This window comes from Brassica oleracea, chromosome C8 (assembly GCF_000695525.1).
Source record: "Brassica oleracea var. oleracea cultivar TO1000 chromosome C8, BOL, whole genome shotgun sequence".
Taxonomy (NCBI): Eukaryota; Viridiplantae; Streptophyta; class Magnoliopsida; order Brassicales; family Brassicaceae; genus Brassica; species Brassica oleracea.
Genome location: NC_027755.1, coordinates 6,275,768 through 6,297,084, shown reverse-complemented (window position 1 = coordinate 6,297,084; position 21,317 = coordinate 6,275,768). Strand labels below are relative to the sequence as shown.

Genomic DNA, 21,317 nt, shown 5'->3' with positions numbered 1-21,317 from the left:
CATTCTAACTGAGCTAAGTTTCTTGCTAAGCGTAAGGCGAGAGCTGATCTAGTGAGCTTAGTAAGCATCATTCAACCCGTGCATAAAGCTTAACTAGAAGTTCGTCGATCAATATCAATACTGAATAATCGATCGACGGAGCGAAAGGTGTATCGATCGATATCCCTATAGGATCATCGATCGACACTGCTATTGATCGAACACATTTTTTTGGGCCATTAGATCTAGTTAATAGACAAGTCCAGACATGCGAGAGCTGTTTGACTTGTTGATTTAGTAGTTGAGTTTTACATTATCATGCATGCAACTCATTAGGCATCTGTAGGATTATAATCTCAAGTTTCCTGAATAAAAACCCTTAGTCTAGTTATTTCCTTTTAAGCACCAAAACCTCAACCAATCAATCGAGCAATTACTTGCTCAACAAAACTGCAACTTTCCATTTAAATCATTAAAACCACCTTACTTAACAAATCATATTAGATTCATTAGGTTCCCTAGCTCCTTGTGGATTCGATTCCTAAGTATTGCAATTGAACATTTTATTTGAGAGAGTAAATTCACTCTTTAGGGTAATTTGAGTGATATCAGTTATGCTTCATACTATTCTAGAGAGAGAAAGCTTAGGATTGGAGAGAGAGATCTGAACACCTTGAGAGAGGGAAGATCTTGAACTCCCTTTGTTTCTTTACTCTACTTTGTCTTTTTATTATTATTCTATTGCAGTATTATTCAGACCATCATAATGCTTCTTATGAATATGTTTGAGTAGTTCTTTTGTTAGATTTAGGGTTCTTCAAGGGTTGAATTATGGTTTGCTAAATTTATATTGTTGTTAGGATGATTTAATTATTTCTTCATCTAGTTGTTCTTACTGCTATGCTTAGGATTGATAACCCTAAACTTAGATCTTGGATTAATCGGCGCAAGTGAGAGCTTGGCATGTTTCCTGAATAGAACTAGTATGATCTGATTAGCTAGACGCATGCGAAAGTTGGTCTAGGTGGTTAGAGAACACATCAAACCCATTCGCTAAAGCTGGCTAGAGTTAGTATCGATCAACATTCCATAGGATACATCAATCGACAATCAATTCGAGACATCGATCGACAATCCATAGGAAGCATCGACCGACACTCCCTTTGGAATTACTTACGAGAGTTGGATTCCTAGGTCTAAGCATTAGATAATCTATACATACGAGATTTGATAGATTATAACTTATGTTTAAGTTCGAGAACAATTAATATTCTTAAATCCCTGATAAACAACAAGATAAGCAAATTACCATACCTGAGAATTTACCTGAATCTAGCTATTTACCTTTAATTGTTTACAACCTCAATCAACCAACCGAACAACGTCCTTGTTCAACAAACCTTAGTCTATTTACTGTTTAAAACATTTCTATCTAGCTTTACTTCGAAAACTACAAATCTATTGTGTAATCCTAGAATCTCTATGAATTCGATCCCTAAGTAGTACAACTGAACCTCTTATTTGAGAGAGTAAAGTCACTCCTTAGGGTAATTTGAGTGAATATCATTCACTGATCTAAGTAAATCCTGACCAAATGATCCATCCCCTGCCTCCCATTGATAAGCTGGTCGATGCATCAACATGACACCAACTGATGAGCTTCATGAATGCTTTCTCTGGATACAATGATGTATTGATGAATCCATACTACAAATAGAAAACAAAATTTATGTCATCAGGGGTCATCTAATGTTATAAGGTCATTACTTTCAGCTTGAAGAATGCCGGCTCCACCTATCATACACTAGTAAACATGATGTTTGCATAACAGATTAACCATACCATGTAAGTTTATATAGACGATATGCTTTTTAAATCATTGGAAGAAGAGGAATGCACATCACCCATTTACAGAAGTCATTCTCAACTCTGAGAAAGTACATCATGAAACTCAGTCCCTCCAAGTTCTCCTTTGAGGTGAGCTACAAAAATTTCATGACTTACGTAGTCACACATCGTGGTATCGAGGCTAAACCGGAAACAATAGCACAAGAGATCGTACACAGATTCGTCAAAAATAAAGAAATGTATAACAAAGCGTAAAAACGTCCTAGGTTCACTAGTCTAAGTTCTAAATTTCCTAAAGCTAACAAAAATGTCTAAGTATCTCTTCTCTGGATTCTTTGCTCGAATTTCCAAGGTCTCGCTCATCTTCTCGAAGATTCACATCGGTCTTCTTTCTATTTTCTTCTTCGTTTTCCCTTTTCCTTGCTCTTTCCATTTATGCTTGTCTTCACATTTCTCAACAAGTAAATCAAACAGTCATTAAACTAGGATTCTTTACATGTTAAGTCATTACGAGCCGTTTCGTGTTTTAGGTCCTCTCAGACCTTTTACGAATTACGCGTTTTTACGACTTTTTCAAAAATGTCATCATTTCCTCCGAATTCGTCGAAAACATATTGGTGTTTAAGTAACCAATTTTTTACTCAGGTTTGCCAAAATCTTTATGGAAATAAAGAATTTCTCTCTTTTTCCACAAAATCTCAATGAGAACTTTGTTGGCGATGAAACGAAGACTATTTCATATGAGAATCGAACGAGTGGACAGTGAATGGGCGATGGTAGGAGCGAACAGGTGATGCTATGAGTGAACAGACAATGGTGAGAGGTAACGGGCTATGCTGCCTACTCTAGGCTCTTGTCCCGTCATTTCCATTCTCCGTTGATGGCTTCGTATGTTCTCACTCTGTTTTCCAAAACTGAATTTGATTGTTCTTACAAACTATTTCCATAAAAGCTCTATGAAGTTATTTTTACGAAATTTTGTTTAGTAAATCTGTTTTGATTTGTTTTACAAACTTTTTGAAGTTAGTTTCACGGAAGTTTTTTCGTAAAACTCATTTGTTTCGTTAAAAACCTTACAGAAGAACATTCCAGATAATCTACTTTGGACATAAACTACTTTTTTTCCTTTTCATAAAGAGATACGAGTTTTGTTCTATCTTATTTAAGTTGACACGGCTTATGCGGGATTGTTGTTAAAACTATCGCGAGCTGCTTTGTCAATTTATCGTAAATTTGGCCGTTATTTTCGAGATGACAGATTTTGACTCCAACAGTTAGCATACCAGCCCGTAAGATTTACATATAATTTTTGCGAGGTAGTGATAGGCGTTTAATCGGGGATCTACAGTCAAGAACATTTTTCCAAGATTTTTTGCTGTCAATTAGTTTATTACAGAAAATCAATTTCTCTAGCGTTCTCTATAATTATGGATCTCTTTTCTTTCAGATAGCATTAGGAAACTTAGTTCTATGCAGTTTTCTCAATTAATCGCATCAGTTTACAAGACAAACTTTGTGAAAGCATGTGAAATCTCTTGTTCACACCTTTGTAAATTGTATTTTGTTCGGTTTGATCCTCGAAAGGCGCATGTAGGCAGCATTTCATTGTGATTATTGCGGAAACTCCGGTTTTTTCAAAAAGTTACTTTTCAAATATATTTTTTTTGCGAGTTTCCGCTCACACAGTTCTTCCCTAAAAGAAGGGGACTTAGAGTCTTCTTACTCAAATTCAACAAATGCCTAATCAGAAATGATTTCAATCATCGCTAACAAGACCGTGATATCACTCGCAGAAAGAAAAACGATAAATTCAACCAAACCCCATAAAAATCTTCTCTTTATTGAGCGGGATAGATCACAACGCGACAAGGAGTTCAACCAAAAATGTTTTCCGAAAAATCTTTTGACATCTAAAACTTGGTCACCTCAAAATCGCGGAGAAACCCTAGATTCCTTTTCGGTAAAGGAAGCAAAGGAAATCGAGTACACAACCCTCACTGATATACTTCTTCTGAAGAATCTCGAAGAAACAACGTTGATTTCTCTGAAATAGCTCAAACCCCGAAGCCGTTGACGAAGACGAAAATAAAGCAAAACGAGAGATCATATCCCTCACTCACTGTTAGATTGTCTTGTTAGATTGTCTTCCAAAACATAAGACATTGGCTACTTAACAGATATATTTTTGTCGGAATTCGTTGGAATACTCCTGATATATGGGTGTTTATAGGAAATCCGTCGAGAATTCCTCACGGATTTCCAACAAGTCTCGACGACTTGTATTTTGCAAGTTCTCGTAGGGAATTATTCTTGCAGTGTTATGATTATATGATTGATATTTTTGTTGATCGGACCAAAAACAGCCCTCAGTAATGTTTCATTTAAACTAAAATTGCATGAAATAAACATGCAACTTTTGGAGTACTTTCTTTCAAAGCAGGGTTTACATTAGTAAGTTTTCGAGATTTTGATTACAATTATAAACCTTCATGCTGATAAACGAAAAGAAAGTAACGTCCCAAATTTTGTATATAGTGAACAAATAATAGGCTTTGCACAAATGTATATGTAACAAGCCAATGTTCTAGTTGAGTTATGTGGTGAGAGCAATCTTCGTGTACCAAGAATTTTACCTCCAACGTCAGGGAACGAATTGAAACCAGACAAAGGGATTACTTTTCAAGTGTGATCAACGGAGAGTGGGTACTTAAGAAGATGTCCTTGTAAAGGAACGAAACTGTCATCTGTGTATTTCTTCCAGTTATCTTCACTTATCATATTAACTCTCTTCACACATTCTAAGGTTTCAGGTTCTTTGAATATATCATCTATCTTTCCCATATGCTCTGCCCCGGCCCTGATAGGAAGCTGTAGAAGCATGGGCTTCCGGCCTTTGAACAATATAGATTATTTTCGGCCCCAATTTGTTGAATATCTCTTTAGTCTAGTGGTAAAAAAATAAAGCTATATTCCCCAAGGTCATGAGCTCGATCTATGCCTACAGTAACTGCAGCCTTTTTTTGCCAAATAGCAAGTCAGGACCGCTACTGGCTCTGCCCACAACGACATCCTGTAACCATAAACCTGGCCACGAGGGTGTTTACTCCTATGGCTCCATGTTTGGTGGTTTTGGTAGGCTCCCATTGCTATCTCTGTGTCTCGCGATCCTGCAATTGATCTCTGGTTGATATTTGCAGAGCCTAATAACACATACTCGTCATCAACTACCATTCCCTTCGCGTGTACATATATCATAAACCTTCCCCATTTTTGAGATGCTGGGACCTGATCAATACACACTATGATATTCCTCATATTGAACAAACTACGGAATTGCTAAGATGCAATGATACCATTTCGCCGCTGCTTGATACACAATTTTGATCAGATGGCAGCTCCTCACGGTTACCTAAACAATAAAAGTTGAGATAGTCTTGAGGGTTAACATTCTCAAGGTCCATGTGCTTTATTTCCCGTGCTATGATCTCATACATCATTTGCATTGTTTGCCCCTACATGAGCGCAAGAATAAGAGGTAATAAATAACCCGTAGACAAAATCGTTAGAACTATAATCACTAGAACATGGAAACGCATACACACGGAAAAGACAGACGTTCCCTCAATGTTTTCATGAAAGAGATTATATTCTTTCTTCATAAATCACAGAAAAAAACGATATCCTATTTCAGATGATTTTTGAAATACCTGCCAGTAGAGAATTTCTTGTACAGGCGCCGAAGAAGGATCTCCTTCAGGCCACATTGGAATCACTATGTATACTGCAAATCTTTCTCTTGCCCTTATCTTGGTGGCAATCTTCAGTGCAAGTTCTATGGGAACTAGATTATCAGCACCTACAAAGGCATATAAACAGTTATACAAAATTAAAAATAATGGTATCTGTTATATATTAACCAAGTCGAGTGTGTTCAAAGACCTGCTTCTTTGTAATTCGGCCATACAAATGATGATCCAATAAAATATTGATTCTCGATATATATAAAGTGTTGTGCAGATCTGATAGCTTGGATGTAAGCTGTTTGTATACTCTTCTCAATCACAAGATTCTTAGCACACACTAGATTCTATTAATAATTGTAACGCAAAACTTTTTAGTAAAATAGTTTGATTAACACAGCAGTCTTGCACAGAAGAAAATGATAATAATATTGGGTTTTTTCTTATGCCAGGACCTGTGCGTGAGCTTTATGAACATCCTTAGGAAATCCTTTCAGTGATCCTGAGTCAATAGACCTGAAGACCTGTAGTGAATAAAAAACAAAGTTATTCATATAGATATCCAAATCTACCTACGAGAGAGCATGTTAGTCGAATTCATAGACAAATATTATAATGTTTTGCCACAAAGACTTCAACAACCAATTGATAAGTGGTAACGTAAATACCTTAACTTACCTGAACATGCCAGTTTTGCTTATTATCGTCCTTAGAGACCCATAAAGTATCATTTGTTGAAACTGCTGTAGACAGGCTTAAAATCAACGAGATTCGTTCCAGTTTTATCAGAGAATCATCGTGCCAGCGAGTCACCCTCTTGAATTTTTGTCCAATCTCAGACCATTTTGTAGCTTTTTTCCAACGTTGCTCAAAGTTTATGAGTATATCGTAAGCTGCTGGCCCTTCAATTTTGCAGTGAAGATCATGCCACGGTTGCCTAGGTGCTTTGGTTCCTCCCTTCCATCCGAATTTGTGCACATATAAAAAATGTCAAATTGTATGCTAAATTTGGAAAAGTTTCGGTGATCTAAGTACTTTTAATATTAGGGGGGTTTTGGTGCTACTTGGGGGTTATTATGCACTAAAACGAAATGTAGGAGATTAGAAAAAAAAAAAAAACAGTTTAAAGTTAGATGCTAAATATAGACTTTTTTGTGCGAGCTAAATATAGACTAAAGTGAAAATATAAATGTTGTAGTTTTTTTTGATTAACCACAGTTTATGATCCCACATAGTGGGCCGACTAATCTGAGGACTACAGTGGAGCCGACTAATCTGAAGGACCTCGGCGTTCCGATCATGTCAATCTCCAGTGGCCAAGCGGAATCGAACTGCGGATACCGTATTGTATTTTTCTCCTTCAAATACCTCTAGACCAGCTCTGCTTAGTTCGTTGTAGTTTTCTTTTAAAAAAGTTTTGTGGTTATTTTATTTAAGAACAATGCATGTAACCTTTGTGGAATATGCATGTAGCATTTGTGGAAGTTCTTTTCTTAAAACATGTAGAAATTCTTAAATGTAACACTATCTCTACTTATTTTGTTATATTTTCTTTTAAACTAGAAGAATTTCTACAACGAAGATGAGATTTATTTCAATATATTTTTAGATGGTAAATTTGAAATATAAAATAAAAAAATAGAGGAATGCTACTTGTTTCTTTATATTTAGAGAAAATAACAATTTTTAATTTAGACGAATAAATAGAAATGACTTGGAATAAATTTGCTCCTAAATACTATTATAGAGGTTACTATAGAACTAGGTTGGAGATGCTCAATGCATGATTTGTGTGGAGATTATCATATTTGAACTAGAACTTAAATAGTTTAGAAGAATGAAAATAAAAAAACTACTGAAAATGTGGGATTGTGGTAATCACCCTGGAAGACCGTGTCTAAACCCTTGAAAAGTCTATGTTCAGGTGTCATATCGACCATCACACAGATCAAGTCCTCCAATAAAAGCAGCTATCTTTCTGTTGTTACCGGATGCTTGTGTATCGACAATTACACATTTTTGATGATGCGAAAAGACAGTGCCCACAACCTAGTCCATATGCCATTAAAATACTGCAGGATCATCATCATGAAATATATAACTTAGGTAAAATGCACAGTTATGCATCACTGTTACAAAGTTCTTTAGAAGAAAGGGAAAAAAAAACAAGAAAAGTAGTAATACAAACACAACAAAAAGCATACCTGCTGCTTGATAATGCTAAGCTTACTACTAGCATAACGGGGCGATAGCACACACGTAACTGAAGAGCGCCTGAAGAATTTCCGAGTTTCTTCATCATGCGTTTGCATTACTCCCGTCTATAATAAGTAAGAAGCAAATTCTCAGAATCAAAGACTTAAAATTTATAACAAAACAATGTAATCTATAGATATCTAATCGAATGCTTAAACAGATTTGTTACCGTGTTAATGAAAAATTTGCTGTGAGAAGTTCTATCATCCCATACCAACAACAGCACCCTGACACCTTCTTGTGATTTATACTTTAACAGATCACCGAGACTGAGATCCCCGCCATTGGGTAGTGTCCGCGACTGATCCCTCACCAACTTCACTTTGTGGAAAATCGACCAACCAATAACGTAGACCATGTGGTGAGCCTCCAAAATTGAGTGGCATATGTCTTCCCAGCATCGCTCGTGCTGGTACAGAACTCCATCTTCTAACTCAATTTCGGGCATGTTGTCGTGCACGTGAGCGTCTTGGTACAAAGTGACGTGCCCACCAGTCCTCACTGGAAAATAACAATTAGCCACTCCTGTTGATGTAATCCCATGATTATAAAGAGGGTTCTTTTCATACGGTACAAATCTCATTTCCAATCGAACAGCAGAATCTGGTTTCGGCGAGCCAATGATGGGGAACCATCCGTTGATCGTCTCACCCAGTTTAATTTTAGCAGTAGAGACTGTTGCGATTCCGATCAGATCTGCTCCGAATACATCGTTATCCTTTACATAGAACTCAATTTGAGAGACTGGATGTGCCAATGGAATTTTAAAATGCTCGCTCCAGACAGGATTTTGGGAATTTGAAATAACACGGATACGGGCTACGGTGGCACCGGCGAGGCAAACAGTTACATATGTGTTTGAACCGACACTGTCGATAAACCAGTAAAGAGAAAGAATGAGTTCTCGTCGGTGGGTCAAGACAGAGACATGTTTTATTAGATCAAGGAGTCGAAACGGAGTTACAAAAGGGGAAAAGAGAGTGATAGGAATTAGTCCGGCGAAAGCTAGTTTGTCGAACCGTACAAGTCGGGAGATGATAAGATATGAAACCCTAGATCTAGCCGAAAGTGAGTGTAGTAATTTGCGGATCCCCTCATCGTTGCCCCTTCTCTTCCTTTTATAGACGGTCTCCTGTTGACCTAATTCGCCTTGACCTAACGGGCTTTCTCGACGATTGGGCCGAGATGTCGGGCCGCTGAACCGAGTCGTCGAGCCGATGACTTACGGTCATTCGCTATGTCGGCTGAAAGTAGTCTGAAGTCGAGCCTACTACTGGTTCGCGAGTCGACGAGCCGAGCTCACCTGTTTTGATCATGTGTCAGGACAATTATCATGTGGGCATTTTGGGAGGGCCAGGCCCATACCCAACAGTAAGTCCCCCCAGTTCGCTGGTGAGTAGCGTAGCCGACTCAGCGAATTTGGAAGTAGGGTTTACAAGATAATTGTTCTGGACTCGCGATCCCGCTCGACTCCTCGACTACACGGGCGACTCGCTTGCTTGTGACTCGCGGTTTCATTGGATTGGTTCGAACCGGCGGTTTCCTTTGGCTTTGGTTGCGATCGCTGGATTTGGTCTAAACCGGTTCCGGTTTACCTCGAGAAGTCAAACCGTCGCGAGACACGGTGAACTTCACGCGCCTAAATGGGCCTACATAGGCCCATCTAGGTCTAACGATGACGCCTCGGGTGCGCAGTCTCTCCTTATAAATACCCCTCTCGCCTCTCATTGAACCCACATGTACTTTCTCTCTCTTTCTCTCTGCTTCTCTCTCTAGCTTCTTAGTCCTTAGATTTCCTGAATGTCGTCGGGCGGTAGGCTTTCCAGAGAACAGAAAGGGAAGACGGTGGCGAGGGGGTCTGAATCGAGTCCTCCGCGAGTCATCGAGTCAAATTCTTCTTCTGATTTCGAGACGATTCATCGCAATGCCATGATGGACACAGCAAACATGGACACGCCCTAGCGGGTCCTTGTCGCTGATGCGGCGTGTCAACTTCGCGGGGAGAGGGAGATGACCGCGTTAATTGCGAGAGACGGTCAAGGTGGAGCGAGTGAGGGAGAAATTTCTCTTCCCGACTTTGTCCCATGTTGCTATCACCCTGGGAACATCTTCGAGGACCTTCCGGCGCTAGCGCCGGAGCCGATGCGTTCCTCTGTCGTGGAGGGACAAGCATGGGAGAACGTCGAGCGTTCAACCCCTAGCAGTGTGAAGATGCTGCTGAGAGCGTGTGGAGGAGTCGGGGTTACTTTTCTGATTCCGACGAAGACTCAGAGACCGTGGTCTCCTCCGGTGGGATTTCAATGCGTGTACGAGTCCTACTTTCAGAACGAGACTAGACTTTGGTTTCCGATTCTTAGACTCGTCACGTCCTATGCGAGACGTCGCGACGCGGCGATAAGCCAATTCCTAAATGGTTCGTTTCGTCTCTCGGTAGCGTTAGTGGTGGTGGCGGCGGAGATCGATGTGTCGATGAGCGTGCGAACTTTCGAGGAGCTGACATATCCTAAGTCGATGGGAGATGGACTGTATTCGATCCATATGAGGCCTAACTACAACGTGATCGTCGACCTTCCAAACAGGACGAACAACTGGCATCGCTTCTATTTTTACGTTAAATCAGAAAATTTCGCCTTCGAGGAGCCGCCCGGCGACTCCTTTCGGTTTTTATTGAGTCATGGAATTGGTAGAATGTTGTTGATAGTTTGCCGTCAGTTCTTATGTTTCCTCCTGATGGTTTTGTGTTTGATTGCAGTTGAACATCCGGATACATCCACCTATCCTGAGGATTTTGTAGCTAGCGCTCGAGCTGTCGCATCACTTGCTCAAGTAAATTGGAAGGATATTACTGTCGAGAGGATCCGACGAGTCGTTGATAGGATTTCGAGAAGTAAGTTTCCTTAGTGTGTTTGTACACTTATTTCTTGCTCTGTGTCCGTTTGTGAGGACGCTTTTCAGACTTCGACTCATCGATTTTTCGTAGGGGATTGGAGATCTGATCTTCCTCCGTTAATTACTGGGATCAAACGGCGGATCTCTATTTTCACTCGTGCGGAGCAAAAGGCGATCAACGCGGCTAGGTTGATGAAAGAGCTTCCTGATCTAAGTGCACTAATCAAGAAGAAGTTGGGCGGGGCGAAGAAGACGTCCTCCGCGACTCATGGTTAGGCAGCTCCTTATGCGACTCCTGGCGGGACGACTTCTTCTGGGCCTCTGCCCCTTGTAATCTCGCCAGCAATGACCGCAGATCCGGTTAACGTTGAATCTTCGAGGGAAGAACTTGCGCAAGAGTCTTCCGGTCAAGGGATCGCTGAGCCGTTGGCAACTGGCGGCAATAAGAAGAAGAGGTCTGCTCCCAGTTCGTCTGCTTCTGTTGAGGCTCCTGTTGGGTCTGAACCTGATGAGCCGTCGAGTGATCGCTGAGCCGTTGGTGACTGACCGCAATAAGAAGAAGAGGTCTGCTCCCAGTTCGTCTGCTTCTGTTGAGGCTCCTGTTGGGTCTGAACCTGATGAGCCTCCAACAAAGAGGAAGAAGAAAGAGAAGAAGAAGAAGAAGAAGAGGACCGTTGGGGAGTGATCGGAGCCCAGCGAAGATGTGGGAGGTCGAGAGCTTGTTGCTTTCGATAGCTCTAACCGTGACGTCGCGGCTCGAACTAGCGCTGAGTTGGACGAGTCTCCGAACGTTTCGTTAGGGAGAAAGAAGCAATCATCTCGTGAGGGAAGCGTGCCTGCTTCCGTCGAGAAATCTATCCAGCGGCGCCTTCGGCGGTCAGGCGTAGCGGCTCGTCCTCGAAGAGGGGTCCGGTCAAGTTCCCGGATCACGTGGAGTTTAAGTACGATGGCGACACGCCGCTCGCTTACGCTCCGATGGAATGTGCTGAATTAGTTCGGCAAATCCGGGGTGGCGCAAAAGACATGCCGCCGATTAAGGCCTCATCTTCAAAGACGCCTATGTCGACGCAGCGAGGACTAAGGTTCTGGTAAGGATTGCTTTCCTCGTCTTGCCCCTTCTCTTTTTGTTTCTAGTTTTAACCTTTTCTTTCGTTTGTGCAGAGTGACGGGAGCGTGAATTTCGTGGTCGAGATGTACGACACGACTCTCAAGGAAACTATCTCCAAGCTGAAGCAAGCCGACAAGCTCGTGCGAGTGAAGGACGCTGTTCTCAATCGTAGAACGAGTGAATTTAAGGCGACAATTGATAAGGCTTCAACAGAGCAGACTCGGCTACTTGAAGAGAAGAGGGCTCAAAAGGAGAAGTTTAAGGAGAAGTTCGGAGCTGAAGGACAAGTTCAAGACCGCCGGTGAGAAGATTAAGGGCCTCAAATGGGAGAAAGCCGCTCTGGAGAAAGAGAAAGCTCCTTGGGAGAGCAAGAAGGTTACCACGGCTCTAAGACATCTGAAGGAAATCAACCGGCTTCGGGACTCTCGTAGTTACGAGGTGACGCATGAGCGAGTCCGCGTTCAAATGACCATGATCGCAAAATGCAACCAGCTTATCACTCGAGACCTCGAGAGACGTCGCGGCGACTTTGAGACAGCGAGATCTCTGCAGAGCCAGGCTTTCGGGATGAAAAGATGCTTCGAAGCGCTCAAGGAGAGTGGGATCGATATCCCGCAAGAGACGATCGACTTATTCGCCGAACAGGAGAAAGAGTTTGAAGAACAGGCCAATAGCTTGACCATCGGCGGGATCCCGGAAGAGCTTCTCTGCTTATCTCCTCTTCACCTCCCATCGGGAGAAAGAGTTTGAAGAACAGGCCAATAGCTTGACCATCGGCGGGATCCCGGAAGAGCTTCTCTGCTTATCTCCTCTTCACCTCCCATCGCCTTTTCTTAACGAGAACGTCTCGGCGGCGATTGATCCATATGGGTCGAACGCGAATCTGATCGACGCTGGAACTGCAGCCATTCTTCAAATACCCACGAGTTCTTGGGGTGATCATGCGATCGAGGGATCGAACAACCCGACTGAGAGAGACCTCGAGGAATTGTCCGTTCGAGAACGAGGAGACGTCGTCGGAGTCGAAAGGACTGAGGATGCTTCTGGATCGATGATTGCTCTAGTTGTTCCGGACCCGGCTCCTGTCGCGTCCAACCTCGTGGTGAACGAAGAACTGTCGACTCCAACACTCGGAGTTAACGACGCGACTCTGACTCTTCCTCCGGGAGAAGGTGGAGCGGGATCGAATCTCGTGGATCTGCTCGAACTCTCCGATTCTTCAGCTGTAGAAGACGGCGGGGAGAAGTCCGGAGGGGAGAAGCCTGATGAACAGGTTCGTGAGAGCAAACCACAACGAACCGAGGGGAATTTTGGGGGGTCTTCGAGCAAGGAGCAAGGCAATGTCGACGAAGTTGAGAACCCGTCTGATCCGATAACAGATGGGACTGGCAGTGCCTGTGATCAGTTTGGAGCTCGAGTCGTCGTAGAAGACTTTGATCGCGCTGAAGACTGACTTTATGTGTTGTTGTTGTTTCTTTTAGCTTTCTGTTTTTAGCCCTGCGAGGCATTTGTTGTTGTAACTTCGAACTTCAGATAAAGCCCTGCGAGGCATTCTATGTTGGTCGTTTTCAGACTTAAAATTTTTAGCCAAAGCTTGCTTTAGTCGTGAAACGAGGTTTCCTGGACTTGGAAATGCCAATGGATTTTCAATGAGTCGCTGAATTTCGTTTCGGACTTTAGATTCTAACGATTTTGTCTCGGCGATCCGTCAGTATATCGAGGTAAACCGAAGGGTCGATCATTCGGTTTACCGAATCTCGATTATTTATGCCGTCAGTTCGAGTCATCGAAAAGTTTAAATTTTCGACTTCGAAGAAAATCGTTTGTTTTTTGAGCGACAGCGGTTCTCAATCGGTCTCAAAGTGATCCTAGAATATTGGGTTGGCCAAACCTGAATTCAAAGGATCATAAGACGGTTGAAAGCCGTTGTCTCTATCGTATTGGCTGGGACCGTGATACGACCGGAAGTCCCCCGAGCATGTGTCTGATCAGGACATGTTCGTTAGTGGGTGCGAGTGCTAGTACGTTAGTCCGAGAGACAAGGTCGTGGTCGTGCGTAAGCATCGCCAAAACGATTTACGCTCCCCCTCGTTGAGAGAATTTGTTTTGATTTTTTGGTTATAGCTGGACCGGTTAAGGCTGCCTACGTACCTCCGGGGGAGGAACAAGCCATTCGTAGTTCCGTTTTGGTGAGCAAAAGTGACAGTGGATGCGCATTCACTTGTTTTTTTTTTTTTTTTTGCGAGTGAAAGTGACTGGTTTTCATTCACTCGTTTGTTTTGAGGTTTGATCGAGCAAAACTTGCAGTTGCTCTAGATACGTTATCAAGAGTAGTATCTTCGGAGATGCATGGAGTTCCATGCTCTGGGAACAGGTTTGCCAGTTGACATTTCGAGTCGGTAGACTCCTGGTTTAATGACTTGGGCGATCTTGTACGGTCCTTCCTAGTTAGTTCCAAGCTTGCCTGCGTTCAGCTCCTTAGTGTTTTCGAACACTTTGCAGAGTACGATATCACCCAGTTCGAGAGGTCAAGACTTGACCTTCTTGTTGTAGTAGCTCTCGATCTGATGCTGAAAGTTTTGGATGCGGAGCAAGGCTTGGTCGCGTCGTTCTTCGATAGCGTCCAAAGCATCTAGCAGCATGTTGCTGTTAAGCTCGACGTTCTGCGGCATTTTTGACCGATGTAGACTGGTTACGTTCACTTCGGCGGGGGCCATAGCTTCGACTCCGTGGGCTATTGAGAAAGGAGTTGATTTTGTTGCTCCTCGAGGAGTCGTTCTATGCGACCAGAGAACACCATCGATTTCATCGGCCCACCATCCTTTTTTCAAGTCGAGGCGTTTCTTTAACCTGTCGATTATGATCTTGTTGTATGCTTTGCAATCCGCGTTCATCTTTGGCCAGTAAAAGCCGAGGCTTTTGACTTTTAGAGCGAGTGCTCGACCTCCCGAGTGATTTCCTGCAGCTCCTTCATGCGTTTTGGCCATGACAAGATGTGTTTTTTCGCTGTTGATGCATTTCAAGAGTACTTTAGTTGCGGTCCATCGATGGAGCTCTCCATCCAAGACGACGAAGTGGGCGCTCCGTGTCTTGAGTCGTCTCGTAATCCATTTCTCGGAAGGTAGCTTTCCATCAACCAGATAGTTGATGAATTCTGTCCTCCAGTCGGCAGCTTCAGTTTGTTCCGCTGCGGGGTCTTCGTCCATGGGGATGGCTTCGGTTATGGGTGCTACGACGGTCACTTTGCTAGGCGATAGTTCGATGCTTGGTTTGTCTATCTTGTGGATGGGAATGGTCCGTTTCACCTGATTGCGCAGCCTGCTACCCAAGTCAGCGAGGGCGTCGGCGCATACGTTCTCTCCTCTGGGGACTTTGGTTAGTTCGAAGAATTCGAAGTCTTTAGCGAGTGTTTGAACGACTTTAAGGTACGCGTCCATTCGTTCATTGCGAGCATCGTAGTCGAAGCTAAACTGACTGGTAACGAGTTGTGAGTCGCAGTATGCACTGAGGCATTTTGCTTTGACTGCCTTAGCGAGTCATAGTCCTGCGATCAACGACTCGTATACTGCTTCATTGTTTGAAGCGGTGAAGCCGAAACTGAATGAATGTCTAATTAGCTCGCCTGTTGGGGACTACAGTTGGACTCTTGCTCCTGATCGTTCGTGGACGATCCGTCGATGTGGAGTATCCAATTTTGACTTGGAAGGATTAGGTCTTGCTCCAACTCTGGCGCGAGCTCGATCAGGAAGTCAGCAAGGACTTGGTATTTTGCTGTTGTTCGACTTTTGAACACAATGTTGTGCTCGCTGAGCTCGATAGCCCACTTCGATAATCGTCCGGACTGGTTAGTGTTCTGCATTACTGTGCGGAGTGTTTGATTCGTCAGTACTTCGATCGTGTGCGATTGGAAGTAAGGACGCAGCTTCCTTGCTGACGTGATGACAGCAAGAGCCATTTTCTCGAGGGTGGGGTATCTAGTTTCTGGGTCGGTCATTTGTTTGCTCGTGTAGAATATGGGCTTCTGCTCTCCTCGATCTTCTCGGATGAGGACGCTGCTGACCGCGGTAGAAGATACTGCAATATAGAGAGAAAGTGTATCACCGGCTTCGGGTTTAAATAACACGGGAGGAGTCGTAAGATACTGTTTGAGCTGTCCGAACGCCTCTTCGCACTTCTCGTCCCAGACGAAATGTTTATTTCCGTGCAGTAGCTCGTAAAAGGGGAGGCATTTATCTGTGGACCTTGAGATGAAGCGGTTCAATTCTGCAATCCTTCCCGTGTGTCGCTGAACTTCTCTACTGTTCTTTGGACTTGGGAGATCAAGTATGGATAGGATTCGCCTCGATCCCTCGCTGGGTGACAATGTATCCCAAGAACTCGCCTGAAGTGACGCCGAAGGTGCATTTTGTCGGGTTGAGTTTCATTCCGTACTCATTCAGCGTTTTGAAGCATTCTTTTAGATGATTTAGATGGTCCGCCGCGCGGAGTGACTTAACCAGCATGTCGTCGATGTAGACCTCCATCGTGTTCCGCAATTTGTCGGCGAACAATCGATTGACGAGTCGTTGGTAAGTCGCACCGGCGTTCTTAAGGCCGAATGGCATCACTTTGTAACAGTACATCCCTCTATCGGTGATGAACGTTGTCTTCTCTCGATTGTCTGGGTGCATCATGATTTGATTGTATCCTGAGAAGGCGTCCATGAAAGTCAACAGCTTGTTTCCAGCGGTCGACTCGACCAGTCGATCGATATGTGGAAGTGGGTAGCTGTCTTTGGGCCATGCCTTGTTTAGATCGGTAAAGTCGACGCAGACGCGCCACTTTCCGTTCTTCTTCTTGACAACGATCGGGTTTGCCAACCACTCCGGGTATCATACTTCGGCGATTGAACCGGCTGCGAGGAGTCGCTCGACTTCTTCGTTGACGGCCTTGCTTCGTTCGGGGCCAAGCTTATGTCTCTTTTGGCGAACAGGCTTGATGCTTGGATCTACATTCAACTCATGGGAGGTTATGGCAGGATTTATTCCCCTCATATCTGACGTCGCCCAAGCGAACGTTGATGCGTTCGTTTCAGAAAGTTGATCATCGCGCGTTGCATTTCTTCGGAGAGGAAAGCGCCGACTCGGACTACTTTGCTTTGGTCTGAGTCGTCGATCGCGACTTCTAGAATCTCATCTTTTTGAGGTTGGATTTGCTTTGCTATTGCGTTGATTCGAGGAGTCGATTGTTGCATCTTCACCGTTGCAATCAGTAGATCACGTGCCGCCTCCTGGTCCCCGCGAAGTGTCTGCACTTGACCGTTCGGTCCTGGGAACTTCACGCACTGATGATCCATCGATGATATTGCCTTCATCGAATGTAACCAGGGGGTCCCGAGGATTGCGTTATATGGAGCCTTTGTTTGGATAACAGAAAACTTGACTGTGCGTGTTACTCCACAAGCGTAGACTGGGAGCTTGATCATTCCGATCATCGTCTCGGAAGCTCCGTTGAATCCGGTGAGGGAGTGAGACGGCGGTTTCATATCGCGCAAATTGACTCCCATCTTATCGAGTGTATCGCGAAAGATCAGATCAACCGAACTGCCAGTATCAACTAGAACTTTGGCGACGTCCAACTTCGCGATTCCTACTTCGACGAGTAGGGGGTCGTTATGAGGTAGGTGAACGCCGATGGCATCGTCAGATGAGAAAGTGATCGAGGGATCATTCTCAGGTTTCGATGGCCATTTCTTTGAGGTTACTGCCTGTCGTCAATGGTCCTTGACTGACCCAACCGAGTCGCCGCAAGGTGGCGAGCCTCCCATAATCACGTTTAAGAAGGGAGCGCGCTCGACCCGCATGTTTTGTAGATGGACCCTTAGGTCGTTAGACGAGACCTCGACAATAGGTTCGTGTCCGTCACCGTTCTTGGCTTTCGTCACCTCCAGCTTTCGTCGTAAGTCTTAACATTTAGGTCGGTTGAGCTTGATCCTGAGGTCTTCTGATTTCGAGTTGAGCTGATCGCGCAGGTCGACGACTCGTGGCTTGAGGTGGGGTCAAACACTGGAGTCTTCGACTCTTTTAGCCTTGGACTCTTCGATTATTGAGCGAAGATCGTCCTTAGATTTGTGCATGCGGTCGGTTGTATGCGATTTACGCCTAAGCTTGTTTCTCAAATCACTCGACTCTTCCGGTACTCCGTTCTCACTTGGTCGCTTGTTGGAGTGTTCGTGCGAGTCGCGGACTTTGTTGTCCTCTTCTTCGTCTGAGGAAGAACTCGGTCGTGCGAGGATGACTTGGACACGTCGACGGTTACGAGGTTGTTCTTCTTCGATTTGTGCTTCGCCCTCGTCTTCGTTCTGCTCCTCTGGTTTATCATCTTCTGCGCGTTTGTGTCGGGCTCCGGCCTTGTCTTGATTTTTATGAGCTTTCTTCTCTTTGTTCTTGCTCCAGCTCTTGGCGTTGTTCTGCCTAGGCTTGGGAAGCTCGACGTTGGCTGTTCCGTTTTCGTAAGATGAGAAGAGGGTGTCGACCAGATGCCTGCAGTTCCTCGTATCGTGCGCCTTGGACTTATGGTAGCTGCACCATAGGTTTGGCTCGGTCGGGCCAGGATTCAAAGTTGAAGGTGCCGAAGAGGTATGCGGCTTCTCGACGTTCTCCCAGACGTTCCAACCCTTCTCGCGCACGACGACAGTCGATCCCGGGGGCGGGTTTTTATCTTCGACGACATAGACGAAGCTTTTCTGCTGATTAGACTTGTTGCATGTGGCGTTTTGTCGGGGTTCTTAGGCGTGCCTCAGGAGCTTTTGGACCAGTCGTCGGTTTAGCGGCCGCATTCATTTTCTTGAGCATCACTGCTGTGTCTTCTTCCATTCTGATGAAGTTATTCGACCTTGCGATAGCGTCTTGAAGCGACTTGGTGGGGTTTCTGTAGAGATCCTCGCGAAACAGAGACTTGAAGTATAGGGTATTCAACGCGTCAACGGCGATGCTGTCCGGGATATGCACCTTCGAAGCGACTGCTTTGAACTTCTCCATGAAGTCGCGGAGGCTTTGGTTCGCTCCCTGAGATAGGTTCCAAAGGTCGGATAGGGTCGCTCGTTGTCTCGTAAACATAATGTACTGCTTGAGGAACGCGGACGTCAGGTCGTGAAAGTCGTTGATGGAGTCTCATTCCAATCCAGTGAACCATCCAAGGGCTGGTCCTTGAAGACTCTCGACGAAGAGCCGACAATAGCCAGCGTCTCTTTCCTCATCGGAAAAGTTAGTTCGACCCATCGCGATGTTGAATGCGGTGATATGGTCAGTCGGGTATGCCTTTCCGACGAAAATCGGAAAGCAGATTTTCTCGGCTGGTCGGTACCGTACGTCGGTGATTCGCCGAGAAAAGGGGGTTTTTAGGGTTTCGGCGAGGATGCGTTCAATTAACGGCGCCGAAGTAGGTCCTTCAAGCATTCGGTCTCTCATGTCCGTTGCTCGTTCGTCGCCTTCTGGACGGCGTCTTGCTGCGCCATCCTCTCGAGTATGGTGTCTGCGAAGGCCGCTGCTGTCGGAGCGCCTTCAGTCGTAGGTGACTCGTCATCGGACGGCGAGTCAGATCGAGCCATGATATTTGCTGACGCTACTCTGTCTGCCCCACGGTGGGCGCCAACTGTTTGAACCGAGACTGTCGATAAACTAGTAAAGAGAAAAGGACGAGTTCTCGTCGGTGGGTCAAGACAAAGATGTGTTTTATTAGATTAAGGAGTCGAAACGGAGTTACAAAAGGAGAAAAGAGAGTGATCGGAATTAGTCCGGCGAAAGCTAGTTCGTCGAACCGTACAAGTCGGCGAGATGATAAGATATGAAACCCTAGATCTAGCCGAAAGTGAGTGTAGTAATTTGCGGATCCCCTCATCGTTGCCTCTTCTCCTCCTTTTATAGACGGTCTCCTGTTGACCTAATTCGCCTTGACCTAATGGGCCTTCTCGACGATTGGGCCGAGATGTCGGGCCGCTGAACCAAGTCGTCGAGCCGATGACTTACGGTCTTTTTTTTTGTCGGCTAAAAGTAGTCTGAAGTCGAGCGGACTACTGGTTCGCGAGTCGACGAACCGAGCTCGGCTGTTTTGATCATGTGTCAGGACAATTATCATGTGGGCCTTTTGAGAGGATCAGGGCCCGTACCCAACAATATGGGTCACTAGTGATTATATTGTTACGTGTACGCCCCATATTTGTTACGTGTACGCCTATGGCTACCCTTAGGAGAAGAACAATGCTTATCGAACAAATTTAGTGTGTTGAAAACACGACGAATCCTTTCAAAGTGAAGGTCCATGTTGGGCAAGTATCGTGCCTCAATGATTTGGAGTTCAAGATCTCCATGGAGGTAAACTAAACCAATTTGTTTCTCATTGGCCATTTATGAGAAACTCAGAAGCACGGAAAAAACAAAGAAAAAGAAAAGTAATTCTAACCGTGTTGTTACAATTTGAACTTCAAACAAAAAGTTGTTACAGTTTGAAATTTCTCCAAAGCCAACGGCGAAAAAACCGAAGGCCTTGATAAACTGAAAAGGAGAAACAAAAACCAAAAATTTGTTGAAATCAATACTTTTATTTTGTGATAGTTAAAAGTATTCGAATATGACACGTGGTAGGTCAGGTTTGAAAGAGGTAAAATTGATAAACTTAGGTTAAGTCGAAAATTGTGCGAAGTTAAATACTTGTATTTGAATTCTTCAATAACTACAAACGAGAAGCACGCAGGACCAATGTATTTAAAACACAATAGAATCTAATGAATCACCTGAGTCACCTGAGTCACATGTATGTGCAACTCTAAAATGGGTTGATATATGAGTCAATAACTTAGGAGGCTTATTGGATTTGATAATTTGGGAAAATTCCATTTTATCTCAAGTCTTTTCTTATTGAACTTGATATTTACAAAAGTTTTTTTATAAATCTAGAATTATTGAATCTATACTATTAAATCAGAATCATTATGTCTTTGGTTTTTAGAGATAATTACATTATCATACCACTATTTCTTAAAGTATTATGAACCAGATTGTGGATGGCTCATAACCAATAGATTATGATTTGTAATCTTTCCATTAATCTATGACAGTGTAATCTCCTATATAAGGAACCTCTATGTTATGAATAAAGATAGACTTTTCTATTACTTTTATAACACGTTATCAACACGAAACTCTAAATCCCTAAGCTAATATCCAAATCGAAAAACCCTAAAACCCTAACCCTAGTCGGCGATCCGACGAACCCTAAACCCCGATCGCGTTTCTTGTTCCCGCATCTGTTCCAGCTCGCGTCCCCGATCAGCTTCAGCCCAAGGCGTTCCTGATCCTAGCTCAGACATTCGCGACCCGAGAGCAGCTCTAGCACGCGACCTCTTCGTCGTTCGCGACAGCATCAGAAGCTCGCGTCCGACGATCAAGGCGTTCCCGATCAAGCAACAAAGGACGTCCGCGACCCGATAGAAGCGACTCGATCCATTCCAGCTCGCGTCC

At 44.1% G+C, this 21,317-nt stretch overlaps 1 protein-coding gene and 1 pseudogene across 1 annotated transcript; both read right to left on the bottom strand.

The window, feature by feature from the left end:
• Positions 1–4,806: 4,806 nt before the first annotated feature.
• LOC106308546 lies at positions 4,807–8,921 on the bottom strand (annotated as a pseudogene).
• A 7,770-nt stretch (positions 8,922–16,691) lies between these two features.
• LOC106308545 lies at positions 16,692–17,365 on the bottom strand. Its single transcript, XM_013745701.1, has 2 exons — positions 16,876–17,365; positions 16,692–16,807 (listed from the first exon to the last, which is right to left on the bottom strand). Exons 1-2 carry the CDS (start codon positions 17,363–17,365, stop codon positions 16,692–16,694), a joined length of 606 nt encoding a protein of 201 aa, XP_013601155.1.
• Between the last annotated feature and the right edge of the window lie 3,952 nt (positions 17,366–21,317).